We start from the raw sequence: 19,653 nt of genomic DNA on the forward strand, positions 1-19,653 counted from the left end.
ACGCACACACGCTGCATTACCACACACGCCGCACACACATACATTACACACACACGCCGCACACACACGCCGTACATACACATACATACATTAACGCTGCACACACACGCTGCATTACAGACACACGCCGCACACATACACATACACAATACACACGCCGCATTACACACGCACGTGCACACCCGCATAATACACTGCAGGCATTTCGCAGACTCTTTGTGCTTCTCCAACATCCTGAGAGCATTGCCCTCTCTACTTATCAAAACCTCAAGCAGAATAGTTACATTGGCATGGACACATATTCATTTGGCAAAACATTGGCTAAGCTTATTATCCAGAGCAATGTGCAATTGAGAAACAACAGACAAGCTGCAGTAGATTAGGAGACCTGTCTAGAGGAAACTCAAAGTACATACTGGTTGTACAGGAGTCTTTCCTTATAGGGTTATTAATGACTTTAAAACAGCTTTGTGTGAGACTGCTAATCGACCTAATAGCAAACGATGTGGTTGTATGGAATAGACTATTAAGCATTCTTTTCTCCACATGGAAATTCTCTCTTGCCCTCCTTAGCTGTAGATGGCGGCATGCAGGATTGTTGCAGTCCTCCGTACATTTGAGTGTTTACACATCTGCTACGACTTCTAGCAACAATCTACTAGTTATTGCCGTTGGAATAGTGGCAGAACTTTGGTAGCAAAGGAGCGGTAGTGGTAGCCTATTGAGAATGTGGAGTTACGTCATGATTTTTTCAACATGGCATTCAGGCAGATTTTGGCAAGGATTCGCAATTTTGGAAGGTACACTGATCAGTTGATATGGTTACTCTGACAGAGTAACAGACAGAGGAAGTTTTAGGGGGAAAAAAGAGAACAGACTGTGTAGCCTACCTCATTTCACAGTAAATGTTTGTTCAGTATTTGGCCTATAATTTAGCCTACAATATTTGGCATTTTTGAATCCATGAAAATGAACCAAAATCTATAATTTCCTATTGACAACAGATCGAATGGACTTGAATTGCATCGCTGCAAATTTTGAAGTATCGAAAATAATCAAATCGTTGGTTGAAAGAATCAATATCGTATTGAATCGTGATGAACCTTGCAATTCACACTCCTACTCGTGAGGCAGGCAGGTTCACAATAGCGTCTGATTTTTGCGGTTTTGAAATTGATTGTTTTGAGGATTGTTTGGCATGTGAGTGTCTGTCAAGTGTTTACAGCAGAGAAATTAAGGCTTCTCCACAGATTTGTTTATTACAAGTCCACACTCCACCACCTGACGATGTGCACACCCTTTGAGTAGCTGGAAATACCACTGCTCCCACACATGCACATACACATATATTTACACACACACACAAGCACACACGTACACACATGTACACCCACAACACAACACAGCACAGCACAGCACAGCACAGCACCGTATTGAATCGTGATGAACCTTGCAATTCACACTCCTACTCGTGAGGCAGGCAGGTTCACAATAGCGTCTGATTTTTGCTGTTTTGAAATTGATTGTTTTGAGGATTGTTTGGCATGTGAGTGTCTGTCAAGTGTTGAGGAATTAAGAGAGAAAATAAGGCTTCTCCACAGATTTGTTTATTACAAGTCCACACTCCACCACCTGACGATGTGCACACATTTTGAGTAGCTGGAAATACCACTGCTCCCACACATGCACATACATTTACACACACACACAAGCACACACGTACACACATGTACACCCACAACACAGCACAGCACAGCACAGCACAGCACAGCACAGCACAGCACAGCACAGCACAGCACAGCACAGCACATGTATAGAGAGCAAAGAGGAGAGGTGGGGGGTGTGTGGGGAGGTAGGAGGAGTAGGGGGTATATATGAGGGGGGTAAGAGAGTGGATAGGAGGGTAAGTTAGGAGAGTTGGAATGGGGGGGTCCTAGGAGAGTGGATAGGAGGCTCTCAGGTAGCAGTAAGTGGGCTACAACTGACTTGGAGCCCAACTCTCAGAGAGAGAGAGAGAGAGAGAGAGAGAGAGAGAGAGAAAGGGAGGGAGGGAGGGAGAGAGATTATTACAGACCTGCCTCAGGCTCGTAAAGCCTCCCTCCTCCCCTGCTGCTTGGAGCCGCTGTATCACACACACACACTCACACACTCATTTACATACATACAGACACACACTCACATACATACACATACTGTATGCTGCACACACCCTAAAAAAGCAGTGGTGATGGACACAGGCAAGCACAGACACTTTGACATGGATACAACATACTTTGTCAAAACCCTCTATTTGTTCAGATACTCATTAGCGGTCATGTACATACTTAAGCATTTGTGACTACTGTACATTAAATCTACCACTCAGAAAGACTATGTGTCACAGCACGGACCTGACTGCAGTTTTCTTAGGTGAATAGTTATGCCCCTTGTTGGTTGTAACCTACAATTTATCAGTCTGTGACTTACCGTGCTTACATCAGTAGAACTAATCAACAAACTACTATGTAATATGTAAGTGATAATATGTGTGTGGGAGAGATAGAGTGTTCCCTCCTAAGAATTGGTTGACCCAAGTCTGTGATGTTTCTGATAAATGTGTCTGCTGAATGCTTCACTTTGCTTTTAGACTTTTTAAATATCCCTTCTTGAAATGTGTTGCTATCTGGACAGGGTTGCCCAGTTATGGGTAAATGAGTGACAGGGCTGCTCCGTTGTGGGTAAATGAGTGGATGTGGCGTAGGCTTGTGCAGTGATGGAGAACATGTGGCAGCGGCAGGGTAATTCCTGGCACTCGTTTGCCCCCTGTGTGCACTTGTGTAGGTTTGTTAGGGCAAACACTCATGCACATGCCTATGCCTCTGTCTGTGGGGAGCTAGGGACCCTGGACTGCATTAAGGGCTCCAGGCAGGCTCTCACTAAAGCTCTTGTTCCCACAAGTTTCTCTCTCTCTCTCTCTCTCTCTCTCTCTCTCTCTCTCTCTCTCTCTCTCACTGAGAGATTTTTCACTGAAACGGACACTATGCTATGACAGAACAACATACAACATAAATCAGCCGGTTTTAGAAAAAAAAACCTGCACTTCTACCACCTCCACCTAGAGCCTGTTCTTCTGGTCCAATCAGAGCAGGGCTGTGTGAGATCTGACTGTCAATCACAGTCTGGTGCAGTCTGGTGCGCACTGATGAGCACAAACTCGATGAAAGGGGGCTCGGTGGTAGTGGGGGAGGGGCATGAAAGTAAACATTCAAAATTTAGGCTAAGTCCCCTCAATCTGTCAGACTTGCCAACTGCAGCTTTAAGGATGAAGTTTCTCAATACCTTCATCACGTGTCTTTCAGCACACAAGACAGGGTCATGTCAGTGCTGCTGGGCGTCATGCCTCATGCCCTGGGAGCCATGAGGACAGGGGAGAGGGGGATTGGTGCTAAAGGGTAGGGGTGGGAGAGAAATGTGTGTGTGTGAGAGGTAGTCGGGGGGGGGGGGGTGGTTACTAATCTTCAGGAAGTCACCGTAGTGCACTTATCTGGCTGTAAAACACAGTAATAGAGCGGAGGGGAGGAGTGGCTGCAGGCTGGTGGTGGTGGAGGTGGGGGAGACGGCAGACATGCTGCGCCGGTTTTAGGAACAGGGGTCACAGACTCAGCTAGGGGTCAGACATCAACCTGCTAATCTTCAGAGCGACTAGTGGGACACACCACACCATGGGAATGGGACTAAAATGCTGAACGGGACTGCTGTGTGTGTGTGTCTCTCTCTCTCTTTCTCTCTCTCTCTCTCTCTGTGTGTGTGTGTGTGTGTGTGTGTGTGTGTGTGTGTGTGTGTGTGTGTGTGTGTGTGTGTGTGTGTGTGTGTGTGTGTGTGTGAGAGAGAGAGAGAGAGAGAGAGAGAGAGAGAGAGAGAGAGAGAGAGAGAGAGAGAGAGAGAGAGAGAGAGAGAGAGAGAGAGACAGACAGACAGACAGACAGACAGACAGACAGACAGACATAAATAATATAGTATGTAGATCAAGTGACTGTGTGTGAGAGAGAGAGAGAGAGACACACAGACAGAAAGAAAGAAAGATAAATAATATAGTATGTAGATCAAGTGACTGTGTGTGTGTGTGTGTGTGAGAGAGAAAGAGAGCATATGTGTGCAAGTGTGAAAGAAGAATGAGAGTGAGAATAAAAATGTGTGTGTGTTTGCGAAAGCTAGAGCAAGAGTGAGTATAATTATGTGTGTGTGTGTGCGCAGAGTTGGTATGCAGCTCATGCGGTGTGTGTGTGTGTGTGTGTGTGCAGGGGTCCTTTAAGGGTGGGGGCGGCACGGCAGGCTGGTATTTGTGCTAGTGCCAGTTCTGTGTTCCACAGGCTTCCTCCAGTGCAGCGCCTGGTGTAAATAGATGCCAACAGGCCCAGCTGTTGGAGCTCCGAATGAGCCATCAATAGCCTTTAACACTGCATGGCTCTGTGGGGCAAACATGTGCGTCAATCCCACTCAGTATGTTTATCCTTGTGTGTGTGTCTGTCTGTGTCTGTGTCTGTGTCTGTGTCTGTGTCTGTGCCTGTCTGTGTGTCTGTGTGTATGAGTGAGAGAGAGAGTTTGTATAATTGAGAGCATGTTTTTGTGTGTGTATGTGTGAAAGTATGCTCATATGTTAGTGTTTGAGTATACGCACGCCTGTGTATTTGTTTCCTTTAGTGATTTTGTGTGTGTGCGTGCGAGACTGCATGTGTGTTTCCATGAGTTCTATTATGTGAATCGTCAGTTTTGCATTTACAGCTAGAACGTGTTGGGATTGACCAGGGGGCTTTTGCCAACACAATTCCCTCATCGCTATCAGCACTCTCAGCTGCAGAGTCCTCTCTCTCTTTCCCTCTCTCTTTTTCTCCCTCCCTCTCTCGCTCCCTCTCTCTATCTCCCTTTATCTGCTCCCTCTCTCTGCCTCCCTCCCTCTCTCTGTCCCTCTCTATCTCTCCCCCCCCCCTCTCTCTCCCTTTCTCCTTACATGTCGGGAATGACAGGGCGGCCCGAGCATTCGTGATTAGCGCTCAGTGATTTGATTTATTTATGCTTTTGGATGGGGGCTGGACGCAAGAAACTTTTCCCACCAAATGCCTTGGCTCTGCGTGAGCACAAGCAGGACCTTTTGGCTGGTGGGGTGCTTAAAAGAATGGTGAGTGAGTGTGTGTTTGTTGGGTCTGAGCCCATGCCAGCCCTGTTTACCAAGCGGGGTTAATTAAGAGAGAAAACACCAGCACCCGGCCACCACCACCCCAACCCCCTAACCCCCCTCCGGGTTTGCGTGTGGACGGGCATGAGAGGGCATAATAGCTGCCTGGCACCAGCCACCAGTGCCAGGGCTCAGCTTACCCTTTGGCAGCTCTGTGCCACTCTCAGTTCTCCTTCCCCGTCTCATCAGCGCTGCACCAAACCCCTGCCTTGATTAGCGGTAAACCCTGCGGCTAGAACAATTCACAGTCTTCAGTGTCCAAATGCACTCTACTGTGCACACATTGTCACATGCCCTTCAGCTTGGTTTCCGATTTTTTTTTTCCAGTGGTGACTCGGTTTTGATATTCGACTGAACAAAAACAGACCAATAAAAAGAAAAATGAATTCGCAGCATGGCCTTTTAAAGATGATTAGTCACACTGGCCTATTGTCCAGTTGTGAGGACTTAAAATAGGGAGCGCTTGCAGCTCAGAAAAAGAAAAGGAATTATTTCACAACTGTCTTTATTGCTGTGATTTCCCATTGCAGCCACTGTAGTCACCATGGGTTGGACTTATTGGTCACCTTGCAGTGCTCTCTGCTTCTGGTTTATGACCTCCATAGGCAGGACAGGTTATTGTGTGTGTGTGTGTGTGTGTGTGTGTGCACTTATGTGTGTGTACGTGTACGTGTACGTGTATGTGTGGTTGGTGTTAACGGCACCCTGATGGTGCTGCAGTGCCAGCACAGGTGCCATGGGTAACAGTCTTGGCGTGGTGTGTGTGTGTGTGTGATAGGTGGAGTGGTGATGGGGGGTGCTGAGCGGGGGGCACACCTGGCAGGCTGTGGGCTGAGGCCCTGTAAGGCTGCGGTGCAGGCATTTTCCCAGGCTCCCAGATGAATGGTCACTAATAGCCGTGGGAGAGGGCTTTGGAGCGCTGCACAGTGTAGCACTGACGCCTCTTGGCAGCCCTCAGAAGAGAGGGCTTAAGGCAGTGCTGGCTTTGACCGCCACTGCACGAGATACACACACACACACACACACACACACACACACACACACACACACACACACACACACACACACACACACACACACACACACACACACACACACATATACATACATACATACATACACACACACACACACAGTCACTCATGTACATATTTATATACATGCACACACTCTTATACTGTATACACACTCATACACTTAGCACAGCAACTAACACACACACACACACTCACTCACTCACTCACTCACCACACACACACTGAGAGCAAGTGTTGCAGGATAGCTTTACGCCCCGGAGAATGTGTTTACGGACCATACGAGCTCTCCCATCAAAGCGGGCCAGCCGGCCGGAGCCTGGCACTGGCGGCAGGGGAAGGGGGTATGGGGTGCTGGCTGCGGTGAACGGCCGCCCTGTAGGGACTGGACCGCCAGCCGGCAGGGCGCTTTGGCCGTCTGAGTTCTGACACCTTAACGCCTCTTCTTATTTGATTTCCTCTTTATATATATATACACACACAGTTAAGAACAAAATTATTCATACCCCTGGCAAATATTGATGTAATGTTGATTTTCTCTTGACTAATATGTTTGTTCTGACTGAAAATGACACTGCCACATGCCAAAAGGTTGTAAGACAATGTGGAAGAAACATGGAATCAAAAAAAATCATTTTTATTTTTAATTTTTTTATGAAAAATGGCATGTCCAAAATTATTCATACCATTTTTAAATAATCAATGGAAACATCTTTATTTACCATCAAAGCTCTCAAAATGGTTCTTATAGTACCTACCAAGCCTCTCCATGTCTCCACAATGATTTTAGACCACACCTTTTTAACAGCAATCCGGGTTTTCAGTCAGGAACGATTATTTGCCATCACTCCTTGTGCTTGTGCTCACTTTTTTGACGGGTTGAGGTCTGGATTCTGGCTCTGCCACTCTAAAATGTTGATATTGTTCTCAGTTAACCATTTCTTGCCTTGTTTGGCTGTATGTTTTGGATCATTGTGTGGTTTAGTGGTCCAATGATGCCAATTGGGTCAGGTCTCTCGGCAGACTGCCTGATCTTTTCCACCAACAATCTCAATGTAGCCCCTTGTTTTAGTGTTACCATTTACTTTGAGAAGTTCACCAGGTTCCATTGTCTGAAAAACACCCAAAACTAATATATTTCTATAGCTGATCTCCACATTGTGGATGGTGTTTTGGTGGTTGAAATTTTGACTCCATCTCAAAATGGATCACTTGGTCATCTTGGATGCTGATCATGGATCACTAATTTCCAAACATGCACAACTCAGCTTAACCTTTATAAGGGCACACCTGGACAAAGAATTTAGCTTTCGCTGGATTTCTTTTTGACCCAGGGACATGGCCTGAGATTGGCATAAAAAAATAAGCATTACATTCCAATGACACCATGTCCATTTCAATTGTGGGGGTTAGAAAAGTATTCGTTTGGGATGGGGGGGATCAAAGGGTATAAATCATTTTGGACATGCCATTTTTCATAAAAATGTAAAAAAAAAAAAAGATTTTTTTTTTTTGATTCCATGTTTCAATCACATTGTCTTACAACCTTTTGGCATTTGGCAGTGTCATTTTTAGTCAGAACAAACATATTAGTCAAGAGAAAATCAACATTACATCAATATTTTGCCAGGGGTATGAATAATTTTGTTCTTAACTGTGTGTATATATATATATATATATACTACTTATTTATTTGGTTTGAGTCTGCAGCGGGTTTGGGGTTGGGGCTGGGTGATGCTCTGAAACTCATTTTGAAGTGCCGTGGAATGGGGTTGGGGTTTACAGATGGGAGACAGGCATTTTTTTGTGCAAGATTGAGGGAAGAGTTTTCCATTTGACAAGCATTTTTATGCTCTGTTTTCTTTTTCCTGAGAAAGCAACCACTTGTGCACTAGCTTTTTTCCTTTCATTGCTTTTTAAGTGTGTGTGTGTGTGTGTGTGTGTGTGTGTGTGTTTGTGTGTGTGTGTGTGTGTGTGAGCGAGCCTGTGTGTGTGTGTGCGTGCCCTCAGCGGTGATGTGCCTGCAGTGGCATGCAGTGTGCGTGTCTGAGAGAGAGAGAATGTGTGAATGTTAATACTTGCGTGTGTGTTTGTGTACGTGTGTGTGTGTGTGTGTGTGTATGTATACGCCTAAGAAAACTGCAGTCAGGTCCGTGCTGTGACAAATAGTCTTTCTGAGTGATAGATTTACTGTAGTCACGAATGCCAACCGCTCTGAAATAGAGGGTTTTGACAAAGTACTTAAAAGCATGCTTTTTTACTCGACTGCTTTTTTTTACTCGATTTGTATTTGTGTGTGGTCGTGTGCATGCACATGTTGATAACGGAGAGGGTTAAGAACATGTGTGTAGTGTTGTCACGACACCAAAATTATGACTTCGATACAATACCTGCCATAAATATCTCGATACTCGATACTGAAATGATACCACAGCGAAATAAAGGACGCAGACCTCCTCCAAGTGTATTGAGTCATTTGTGTTGAATTTGGTGCACTTTTGTAGCCTGGAAAATCCAGACCCTGGTAATCTAGAAAGATTAAGGGTCTGGCCACGAACAATGTAATGGCCCAACTCGAGGAGCAGCAACAAGCATGTATTTGAAAATCTCACTGCACGCAATTGGATAACACTAGACCAATATTTAGGCCTACTGTCCTCCAACGTTGCAGCGCTGTCTTCATCAGTTTAGCTGGTTCTCCAGGATGCAAGGGGTAAAAGTAACGTGCATCATTGCTCATTGCCAGAGTGTCTCGCAGAGACAATTCCATTGTGCTCTCGTCTTGCGAGGTCTCTGGATTTCCAGGGTAGCACTTTTGTAGTGTACAGGTCAATTCTGGGTTCTAAACTTCTAAACTTCCTACATAATTATTATTTTTATATCAGTAAAATAGTAGTTTGTGTGTGATTAAGTCCTTTATTGTTTGTTATAATTCATTTACATTGTGTTGTGTTTTGGCAATAAAGTACCTTTAAATAGCCAAAGTAGGCTAGATCAAGGTCCGTGTAGATCAAGGTTATTGCATGCAAATCACTGAATGCTATGCAGAATGGCCTAATCTTTAGGCCATCTGATGTAGGCTACCCTAGGCCTTCCCATGTTTTTGGGATTTCTTTGACAGTTACAAAGGGAAAAAAAGTGAAGATAGTCTTCTTTGCTCCCAGTGTAAGTTTCAACCACTTAGGTCTTTGTTAGATACACCATTACCTGTTGCAATATATCTGTAAGTGTGTGTGTGTGTGTGTGTGTGTGTGTGTGTGTGTGTGTGTGTGTGTGTGTGTGTGTGTCGCTTGTGTTGTGCATTGCCGTTGGGGAACCCTCCCTGTTGCTACTGCTCTGTGTTTATAAACGGCCGTCTTCAAAGGCGCCTCTCGTCCTCTCTCCTCACACACACGCTCTCACTCTCTCACTCTCTCACTCTCTCCTCTCGCTCTCCCTCCTTCTGTTTCTCTCCCTACCTGACACCCCACCCTGACTCCCACTGTTGTTATTTGTGGTCTAGCGCTATGTGTCTCTACCCTCCCCGTCTGTGTATGTGAGGCATGTGGGAGCGCTACCCTCCGCTACCTGCCCCATGCCCAGGGACCCGTGAGGACAGGGGAGAGGGGGGTTTGGTGCTAAAGGGTAAGGGGTGGGGGAGAAATGCCTGTGTGTATGTGTGTGTGCAATCGTGTGTGTGCGTGTGTGTGTGAGGGTGAGGAGAGGGGATTAGGGCTAGCTGGACGTAATGGAGACCTGTGGTAGAGCTGTGCAGATTCCAGAGGCTGGCCTGGAAACGGACCCCCCCTCCCTTCCATCACACACACACACCCTCCCCTCCCCTCCATCACACACACACACACACACACACACACACACACACACACACACACACACACCCTCCCCTCCCCTCCATCACACACACACACACACACACACACCCTCCCCTCCCCTCCATCACACACACACGCACACACACACACACACACACACACACACACCTCCCCTCCCCAGCACCCACCGAGTCCCAGGTCTATGTCTCTGCCCTTGTGCCAAGGCAGCGACGACGAGCCCCTGGTGCCACTGTTGCTGTGTAAATCCTGTCACTAAGCCGCACGACACACTGTCCCAACACAGCATTGGCAGACGCACATGTGATAAGTCATAGTTACACACACACACACACACACACTCATGCAGACACAAGCACACACACACACATACAGGACTGCACACAGATACATTACTGTAACACCAGCAACTATAATTTGTGAATTCTTTAGGCACAAAGTAGGCTGTGGCCCCTGACACAGTGCAGATGTATCGGTTTTGGCTGTTGTCTCCCCTGTCTTTCCGCTATATTTCTGCTATATCGACATTTCCCCCACAAGGATGACTTCCAGAAAGAAAGCTATCTATCATATGGACACCAAAAAAACTGAGCCGAGTCTCCATTGAAATGAATGGGACGGATAGACATAGTCCAGGCACTGACAAAATGAGTAGGCATTATCACTGTTGACAAGACCTATTTGTTGCGGGATGATTTAGCTCAGCTGGCCTTTGCCAAGCAGTGCAGAGCTGTCTAGCTACTGAATATGGACGACAGCTTGTGCGGTGGACTGGTGTTGAAAACACAAGTGGCTGGGTAGCAAAGGGCCAGTGTGTGAGTGTGAACCTTTAATCCAGTTCATTACAGTTCACACACACACACACACACACACACACACCTCTTTGGTCAGCAGCTGAGATCTGTGGAGTGAAACCGCAAGCTCACCACTGCTGTCACCCCAGCCTCTTTTCTGTGTAATTACTGTTGAGGAATGGGAGCCGGAGCACGGTATTCATGTGACCAGTTCCCCTCGCAAACCATGAACACACACACACACACACACACTCTCCATGAACTCAGGGTAACTATGTCTCCTGACCAGAACACTGGCTTTAGGAATTAGCCGAGGAATCAGAGGATCACTTTGTTTTTCTTTCTACATATGATTGTGTTTTCCTTTTTCTCTCCTCATTTTCATGGCGTGGACATCAAAGATTTCCCGCTCATTTCCTCTTTCACCTCTTTTCAGGAAAACAGGTGACACCCACCCCACCCAACCACCACCTCCACCTCTGTCTGCCAATTTGTGTCACGGTGATTCATAGCTATCAACACCACGCAATGTCACATTGCCAGGCCTTTATAAAAACGCTATTTAAACACCTAAACGAGTGTGTCGGACTCGGTTGAAAAGCACATGTTTCTCAGCCCTTCCTTTCCTTTAGGCTCCAGCATTAGCTCACTGTCACGAGCTAAGCGAGTGGAGCTGAGCTGCTGCAGTCCAGATGGCGAAAGGTCTCGTCCAGGTGCGCTGCTGATGGGTGCCCCAGCTCCCTACAGACAGGCTCTGCACATGCCCAAAGTGAGAAGACGAATGGGGAGTGAGGCGAGCAGGCGGGAAGAGGCCTGGATCCAATGAAGGCCAATGTAGCTGTGGAGGAGGCACCAAAGCCCCGGCACAGCGGATCAGCAGCAGGCACAACAGCACATAAGTCAGGCAGGGCTGCAGGCACTCAGGCTCCGGCCCCGCACACCATTCATCTACTGGAACCCAGTGGGGCTGACTGACCTTTGAGAGAGTGCTTTGTTTTTGCCCCCAAGTCGTTCCAGAATTCCCACCGAATTCTATCTGAAATTCTGCCCAGTTATTCGTCATTATACCATTCATTAATGCCCATACTCCCCACGGCGATGACTAACCTTTGGAGGAGAGAGATTTTTAATTTTGTTATTGCAGAGGTATACCCTACAGGTCTAGAATGTACCTTTAGTATCGCTTGAGTTATTATATCATCAAATGGATCCTTCAGTTTGCAACCTTTTAGTCACACACAGTATTTCTCATCGTACTCCTGAAAGGGGCTAAGCAGGTTCCTTCTTGCCTCCCCTCTCAGCACAGTCACTATAGAGCCTGTGCATGTCTGTCAGTGGATGTGAATGTACGCAGGATTGGACTTTTCAAGCTTCTTATTTGACCTGGTGGTCTGGAACAGTATGTGCTTGGTGCAGGTGTGTCATTAAGCTTGAGTACGTCGAGTGGTTGTCATGTGGAAAGAGATATTGCTGGGAAAAAAGGCTAATAATAAAAATAATAATAGCCACCCATAGCTGCCTTTTTCTGAGGCTGCAATCAGTCTTTGTTTATGTGGAAGGAGTGTGGGAACTGTTGATTTTAAGAGGGAAAACACTCTTGCTCCCTTCTGTTTCATTGGCCCAATGATCTCATGCTGTCCTAAGCCACAGGTTTTATGTTGGAGAAGTGTAGGTGGTTAATTGTTGAGTTTGGACATTTTAATAAAAAGGGATTTTCCTCAATGAAACTGTGTGGGTTTGTCAGACAGTGTATGACGAATTTTACTCTGATGGGTTTTCTTTTTTCTTTTTTTTCCCTCAGATGTTCTTTTAAAGCAAGGACCAGTAAGCAGTCTAGTCGTGGCCACCCTATTCGCTGCTGCTCTGTTCTCTGGAGGAGGAGGTGGGGGTTGGGGGGTGGAAGTCTCCCTGATGTGTTTACATTTTGCTCGAACTGAAATGATTGCTTCTCAAAACAAAGATTTCCTAGTGCCTGAGAACGGCGAGGCGATGCCAGCTCATCAAGGCGTGAACAGATTTTGGCTGCAGTTAAGACAACAGGGCTCATGCTCCACCCTAATATTATTGTGATGACTTCAGCTTGTCCAAATAGGATAAACAGAAGATAGCGTAACATCGCCATTGGGATTGTTCAGACCTGTCCCCCTGGCATTTTGCACGCTTCGCTGTCAACACACTGTCTTTCTCTTTCTCTCCAAGTGCTGCTACTGAATTTTTTTGGTCAGATTATGTCGAGGGCTCGTAGTGTTATTGAAGGAGGCTTGGTTAGTTGACTTATTTTCTTTGTCATTCTGTGGTCCTGTGTCCAGTGTGCTCATTGGCCCGCGCCATCACGCTGGCGTCTTTCGTAACCATTGGGGAGGGGTCACCCAAATGTTAAATTGAACACTCATGTGCAAATATTGTTTCAGGTGGACGTGGTGCAGAACGATAAGGCGCACTGGCTGAAGAGCCGAGGCTATGGTTACGCAGCGAGAGAGTGATGTTCTTCCAGGAAAGCCCCGTTCCATTCTTACATGTGGTGTGTGTGTGTGTGTGTGTGTGTGTGTGTGTGTGTGTGTGTGTCCGTCCGTCCGTCCGTCCGTCCCCAACACCCCCCCCCCTTCCTCCCTCCTCAGTCTGCCCTAGTTACAAGCACAAAGAGATGTGGACAAAGCCTATCCCACCTGTATATTTCTATATCCTGAACAAGTTCATCAGAAATGTTGAGGTAGTCTTGGTTCATCTCCAGTGACTAACATTACCATCAACCTTTTGTTAGCATTTTCTGTTGTTTTTCACCCAACCAGTGATTGAAACCCTTGGAGTCCTGGGGGGGTGGTGACGGGAGGGGGTTGTGGGGTCCACTGGTCCACTTTGCCTTTGCACTTTTGAGTCGTGATGGCAATCATCCAGTGCTGTACTCCATTTTAGTGCACATTCTTTTGACATTCTTTTGGTTTGTTGACTTTTCTTCCCTCTCATTGTTTCACCAGGAAGTGGTGAAAGCTTAGTGTGTGTGTGTGTGTGTGTGTGTGGGGGGGGCATTAACAAGCATTAACATACACACAGCTTTACATACACAAGCTGTATGTGTTTCAGCTGTGTGGAGTCTGTGGGTAAACATATTGTGTTGTTGTCTTGTTGTGGTAGGTTAGGACAAGGAGCTGGCAAGGCTCAGTGCTTAGGAGCTGCTTTTCAAATCTGACAGAAACTGTTGCTCTCCAGGCGCATCTCCACCAAGAGAAATGCATATCCGGTGTCAATGTGTACTGCATTTTGTAAGTCATTATATGATTACACCGTAATCGGTGGCCCGATTCCCGATGGCCCATTGCCACGTGTTAATCGGTCATGCACTGCTTGCCTTCCTTGTGGGGAGGGTTTGTCACAACATATGCTTGCTGCATATGTACAGCTCAAACAGCAATATTAAAGCAACCTGTCCCGTCCAGTCAGATAAACCTCGTAAACCCAGGCAGGCAGGCAGGCAGGCAGTCTGTCTTTCAAAGAGGCAAATCAAAACAGCGTCATGTGAGCACTTGTGAATCTCGGGCAAAAAAGGGACCCTTTTTTTCAGCAGATCAGAGCACGGAAACAAGAACGCGGCAATCACTTAGCGTAAGGACCCTGGGACGGGCGCCAACAGCAACTCCCACTCGGCGTAGGGAGCTTTAAGAGTCAGAGCAACAGCTGATGTCTCAAGTCATGCCTCTTGGTGGTTCCCAACTCTGGGTCCAGACATTCTAGTCTGCCTTGTCCTGGGAATTGGCAGACTCAAATCACCAGGGGAGAGGGGAAAGAGAGAGCAAGAGAGAGAGACAAGGGAGAGAGAGAGAGAAGGAGAAGGAGGGTGTTTGGTAGGGAGGGGAAAAAGGGGTGAAGGGTGTTAACCATCCAGTTTTAATGGACAAAAATGGTAGCTCCCCAAACACAGCCTGATGAGCTGTGAGAGCAGATCATTCCTCTTGCTCTCCCTCCCACTCCAGAAATGGGAAGAACAAACTCAAGATTGATACCAATCTGCATACTTTTCGGAGAAGGCTTGGAGTGTTGTGTATTTAAAGCACAAGAGGGGAAAAACAGGGAAAAAATTCCCTAGGACCTGGCTGGGTTATGAACAAGACTAATGTTATGACAGAGTAGCTAGATTTTCACATTATTTTCTCATGGTCTTGTTGTCAGGCTGAAGGTGGCACTCATGGGTGGCAGGTTGCTGTGGAGACCAGCAAAAACTGGATTGATGCAGTACAAGCCATCTGTAAACAAACTGTCAAGCTACTACTGTCAGAAGATGACAGGTAATTTACTGATATTTGGCAGCGTCTGATTGATAGGATATTAAATTCTTTGTTTTTTTTGGCCTGCTGCTGAGTCTCCCATTGTTCATTACACCATAAAACCCCTCAGGTTCTCTGGAGCTGAATCCTCTCATCATGTAGTGGGGCAAATACCTAATCATTTGAGCTCCGTCTCCCTGCAGCAAGTTGTCCTTTCTCTCACGAAACTATAGAAAGATGATGGCATTGTTTAGCATGGGAACCCTAGTCTGGAGTCTACAGAGGTTGGGACAGTGACATAAATATGTCTGCTGGAGCCTGCTTGGCAGGTCTGTCAGCCTTCACTCTGAGAAGAAGACTCTTTTCCAGTAAGAGTGGTTTAAAACATGATCTCTAAGAAGCGTGGCAACAATCGGTGTGTAGTGTTAGGAGAACTAGCCTAGCCACATGTTTTGTAAACTCTGAATACGAGGGAGGAAGGAGTGTATCATGAAGAACTGTTTGCGTGAGCTTGGGCAATGTGTCTTGCGGCAGTTCATGTTTGTCTTGACAATTTTCAGTTGTTTCCATGATGTAGCGCTCTTAGTAATGCCAGTTATTTATGGAAAATATCACTGGACCTCGACTGCAAAAATGACACAGCAGGAGTGTGGAGAAAGGGTGCTGTTAAAGCATTAAGTGAAGGGGGGGTGGAGGTGGACCCATCAGTCATTTGCCTAAAGTTACTCTGAGGCAGTTTTGTGGCTTGCAGACAAGGTAATTACATGTCATTACCTGCGGGTACACTGCAGGCTTTCTTTTGAAGTGTCACTGTTGTTCAAGGAGCCATCATGAGTGTCATCACTCGTGGAGAGATGAAATGCGCTCTTATTGGTCCAGTCTGGCCACGACACGCCCCCTCCTCATTTTCGACAGGTGGTCGTCTGAAGCCAAAGTTATGGATCTCTGTCCGTCGGCGCTAGCCTGTCGGTCAAGTATTAATTTGCCAGCATTGTTTGTTAATGGTCATGTTAAATGGTAACAGTGAGAAAAGCTCAAGGCAGGGAAAAAATACCAGAAATTCTCATATGTATGTGGTGTGTTCTAATGAGTGTGCCCTGTTTGTGAAACTGAGGGGGTGGTAGTGGTTGCAGTATTTTCTCGGTACCCCTCTACCAGCCTGCGGCAACCTACAGTACTTCAGACAGACACAGAGTCTGCATCTCTATCGTGGTCACAGAGAGGGCTCACACAGCATTGCATGCCTGTTGTCTTGTTTACAAAGCACAACTGGATTGCTAGCGTGTTAGCCAGACCCTTCCCCTCCTCACTGACAAATTCCTCTCGGATTAGGCAACAGTGCTGTGTCTTTTGCAGACTGTGTCTTGCATTCCTTCAACAATAGCAAACAACATTGGGTCAGTAGATTTGTTTCCCTGTATGCACGCTGGTTTTAAATAAAACCCAAGTGAATGGGTGCATGGTTTTGTACCCTACGATTTTCATTTCCATGGCTTTGTCCTTTAAAGAGGGATCAATTGCTGTCTAGCAGACTACAATTAAAGGCCATGAACTTGCTCTACTATGCAAAGTTCACATGGAATAATAGGATTTGAATGCAGATTAGCACCACATAACTTGCCAAGCACAAGACAGTGATGGGGATTATTCCCTGATGAAAAACACTGACTGCTGAATGCTGTGCAACAACTGCAACAGAGCAGATCATCAGATCATATAATGATACAGGGGCGCTGCTGGGGGGTAGGCCGATTCTAAGGGCCCAGTACTGATGGGGGTCCCCCAGAGACCTTTTGACCTTTTGGTTAGTGAACCAAAGCTTGGTGTTCTTGCTTCTCATCATTTATCACTGCCTATCATTTGGTCTGTAGTGGGTTAGCCAATCGAAAACAATGACACATTTAGATCAGAAGGCTGGAAAGTTAAAGTGGCAAGAGATCTGAGGGGCATTAGGAGGAGGAGGATAAGGACCCAGGAGGTGAGCACTTTTATTGGCTTAGCCTGGACACGGCACAATTGAGTTGAGTTGCTCTGCTCATCTCTGGAGTCTGTTGTCAGCAGAAAAAAGCCTGCAGACCAGCCATGGAACAACAACACGTCCGATTTCCTTCCCCAAAGCCAGTGAAGCATGATGAATTCATCATCCGGCGTCCACACCAGTGGAGGCAGTAAATTCTTTGGGCGGTCTGTCAGCCTTATTATTGAGTACATCAAAGGCTCAGCAGCCCCTGGCATCACTGAGCGGCCATGCCAGAGCTGTTGACAAGGCAGTTTCAATTTGCACAAGGCCTTTTCTGCTCTGGCCTTTAAGCGTTAAAGGTGCACTCCTTGATTGTAATAGAATACACGTTTGTCAAATTCAGCAAACTTCTCACGGTCTCATAAAAAGTCCATTGTGCGTGCGTGCGTGCGTGCATGCGTGCGTGCGTGCTTACTCTGGTGTTCATACACAGCGCTTGTTCTGTGAATGGGAAACTAAAAAAGTGGCTCGGACTGAAAAGTCCTCCTTTTGGAAACACTGGAACACACATTTGTATCTGTTCTAATTACTGTGGACATGTGGACAGTCATTTCTTTATTACCTTATTTTAACCTTTCAGCACGCTAATAAAGGAGCACTGAAGGAAAGGGTGTTTTTATGATTTACATTTAAAGTATTCAGCATACTCTTTTGTTCAAAGTGAATGTTGGATTGGCTTTTGAGCACAAATGTCAACACCTTCCGCAACAGGATGAAAGAATAGGTTTTTATACCCCTTGGCGTGAATACCCAATGGCATTTAGCACTAAGGCGGTAAACAGTAATTTGTCTAAAACCGATGAAAAAAATTATGCTCCTGAACCTGGAACAACATCATAGTGCAATACTACTGTAGGTGCTCTGGGCATGCATCAACAACATCAGAAACATTATTCATTCAGTGTAGCTTTTAAATGAATGACGTTGTTGATGTTGTAAGCTAAAAGAACCACATTGTGTTGCTTGAACATAACACTGCACCTGAAACATGGCCATTGAGTGTCATGACTCTCAACCCCATGTCCTCTTGTTCAGAGTGTTTGTTGGTGTAGAGGTGATAAGATCTATCCACATATCCCACATGCGTAATTGAAGCCACTCTTTTGCATTTGGAAATTATTTGCTCTTTGCGGCAGCGCCTTTCCTTTTCTTTCTCTGTCTTTCTCTCTCTGACCCGCGTCATTGCCTGTATCAGCATTCATTTGAATACCACAGGCTCCTGACAAGCGCTGCCCAATTGATTATAGGCCAGCTATGCATTATGAAAATGTTCAGTGTCTCCTGTGCAAGCCGGCACCATGTTTTGTCATGATGACTCCGAGCTCTTTTCCACATCGCCAACCTGCTCACCTTGCTACTGAGTTAACTCTGTGTCTGTTGTCTTTGGCAGGGCCCTCCTTTCGCCTGGCAGCGTACTTCATGAAGAGGCACACCAATCTCCGATGCATCGCCAAACAACGTCACCGAGGTATGCCACCAGCTGGAGATGAGAATTTGCCTTTAAGGGGAACTTTGTAGAGGAGCTCGTTCACATCTGTGCATATTCAGTATTGTTTTCTTACTACTAGGATAATTTCGTTTAGGTCTATGTTAGGGCTTGTCCTGTTGCAGCACATGGATAGTGGGTGAGCTTGTGCAAGAGGCCAAGAAAAAAACAAAACAAATGAGAGCGATCAAGAGAGCGTTCTCACACTGCTTAAATCCTGTGACCTATGAGTAGCTTATCGCTGGCCTCTTAGCTTCTCTCTGTGGTTTGAGGGCCCGAAAATTACCAGCGAATAATGGTTAGGCTCAGTGTAAAGACTGCTGAGTTCCATGTTTTTCCCCCAGATTAAAAACAGTCCTAGTAGTGGTGAACTGGCACTGTCTTTGGCAGCCTGTAATTGTTTGCTTATTCCCCCACATTCCAGTGAAAGTCAGTTGATGCGACATGGGCTATATTTGTCTTCCAAGGACACTCAAAAGTATCGTATTTAATGCTCGCGAGAGAATTGCAAAAATAAGCTGTGACAATGGCAAAACTAAAGACGATAAAAACATGAAAGAATGTAAATCTGGTTTTTTTTTTTTTTTTTATATATAACAATTGAATGGGAAGAAAACAGGACTTTGAGTTCACATTGTCTGGTCTGCCTTTTAGAGTTGGAGTGTGCTGCAAATATGTGGTTTGTTTTGTCAGTATTGGATGTCGTAGTCGAACCTCCATTGATTGAGCAGTGCGGCATGGGGGATTTTTGTCCATTGAAGTTTTTCTTGATGTTCCACATTAACATGATCCAACTTATCCACTCTGATAGCTCTTTAAAAAGAACAAAGCTCTCGAAGTGAAAACAGTCTTTCCCATGAAGAGGGTTAGCTAGGTGAACCTGGGCTGTCAACCTTTTTTCTCTGGGGTGTGGGCTTGTTTCAGAAACCCCAAAAAGCACTTCTAAAAAGACACAGTCTGTTTTTCCCTGCTGTGAGAGAAGAACGAGGAGGGTTATTAAGCTCACCCGGTAGTCTGT

At 46.0% G+C, this 19,653-nt stretch overlaps 1 protein-coding gene across 2 annotated transcripts in view; it reads left to right on the forward strand.

The window, feature by feature from the left end:
• LOC125311636 (SLX4 interacting protein) overlaps nucleotides 1-19,653 on the forward strand; it is a 49,467-nt gene that overhangs the window by 14,856 nt on the left and 14,958 nt on the right. For both annotated transcript variants that reach the window (XM_048269890.1, XM_048269891.1), the window contains exon 5: nucleotides 18,540-18,617. In XM_048269890.1, the coding sequence (XP_048125847.1) occupies nucleotides 18,540-18,617 (78 nt within the window). The remainder of the gene's footprint in view (nucleotides 1-18,539; nucleotides 18,618-19,653) is intronic.

This window comes from Alosa alosa, chromosome 18 (genome assembly GCF_017589495.1).
Source record: "Alosa alosa isolate M-15738 ecotype Scorff River chromosome 18, AALO_Geno_1.1, whole genome shotgun sequence".
In the NCBI taxonomy this organism is placed as follows: Eukaryota; Metazoa; Chordata; class Actinopteri; order Clupeiformes; family Clupeidae; genus Alosa; species Alosa alosa.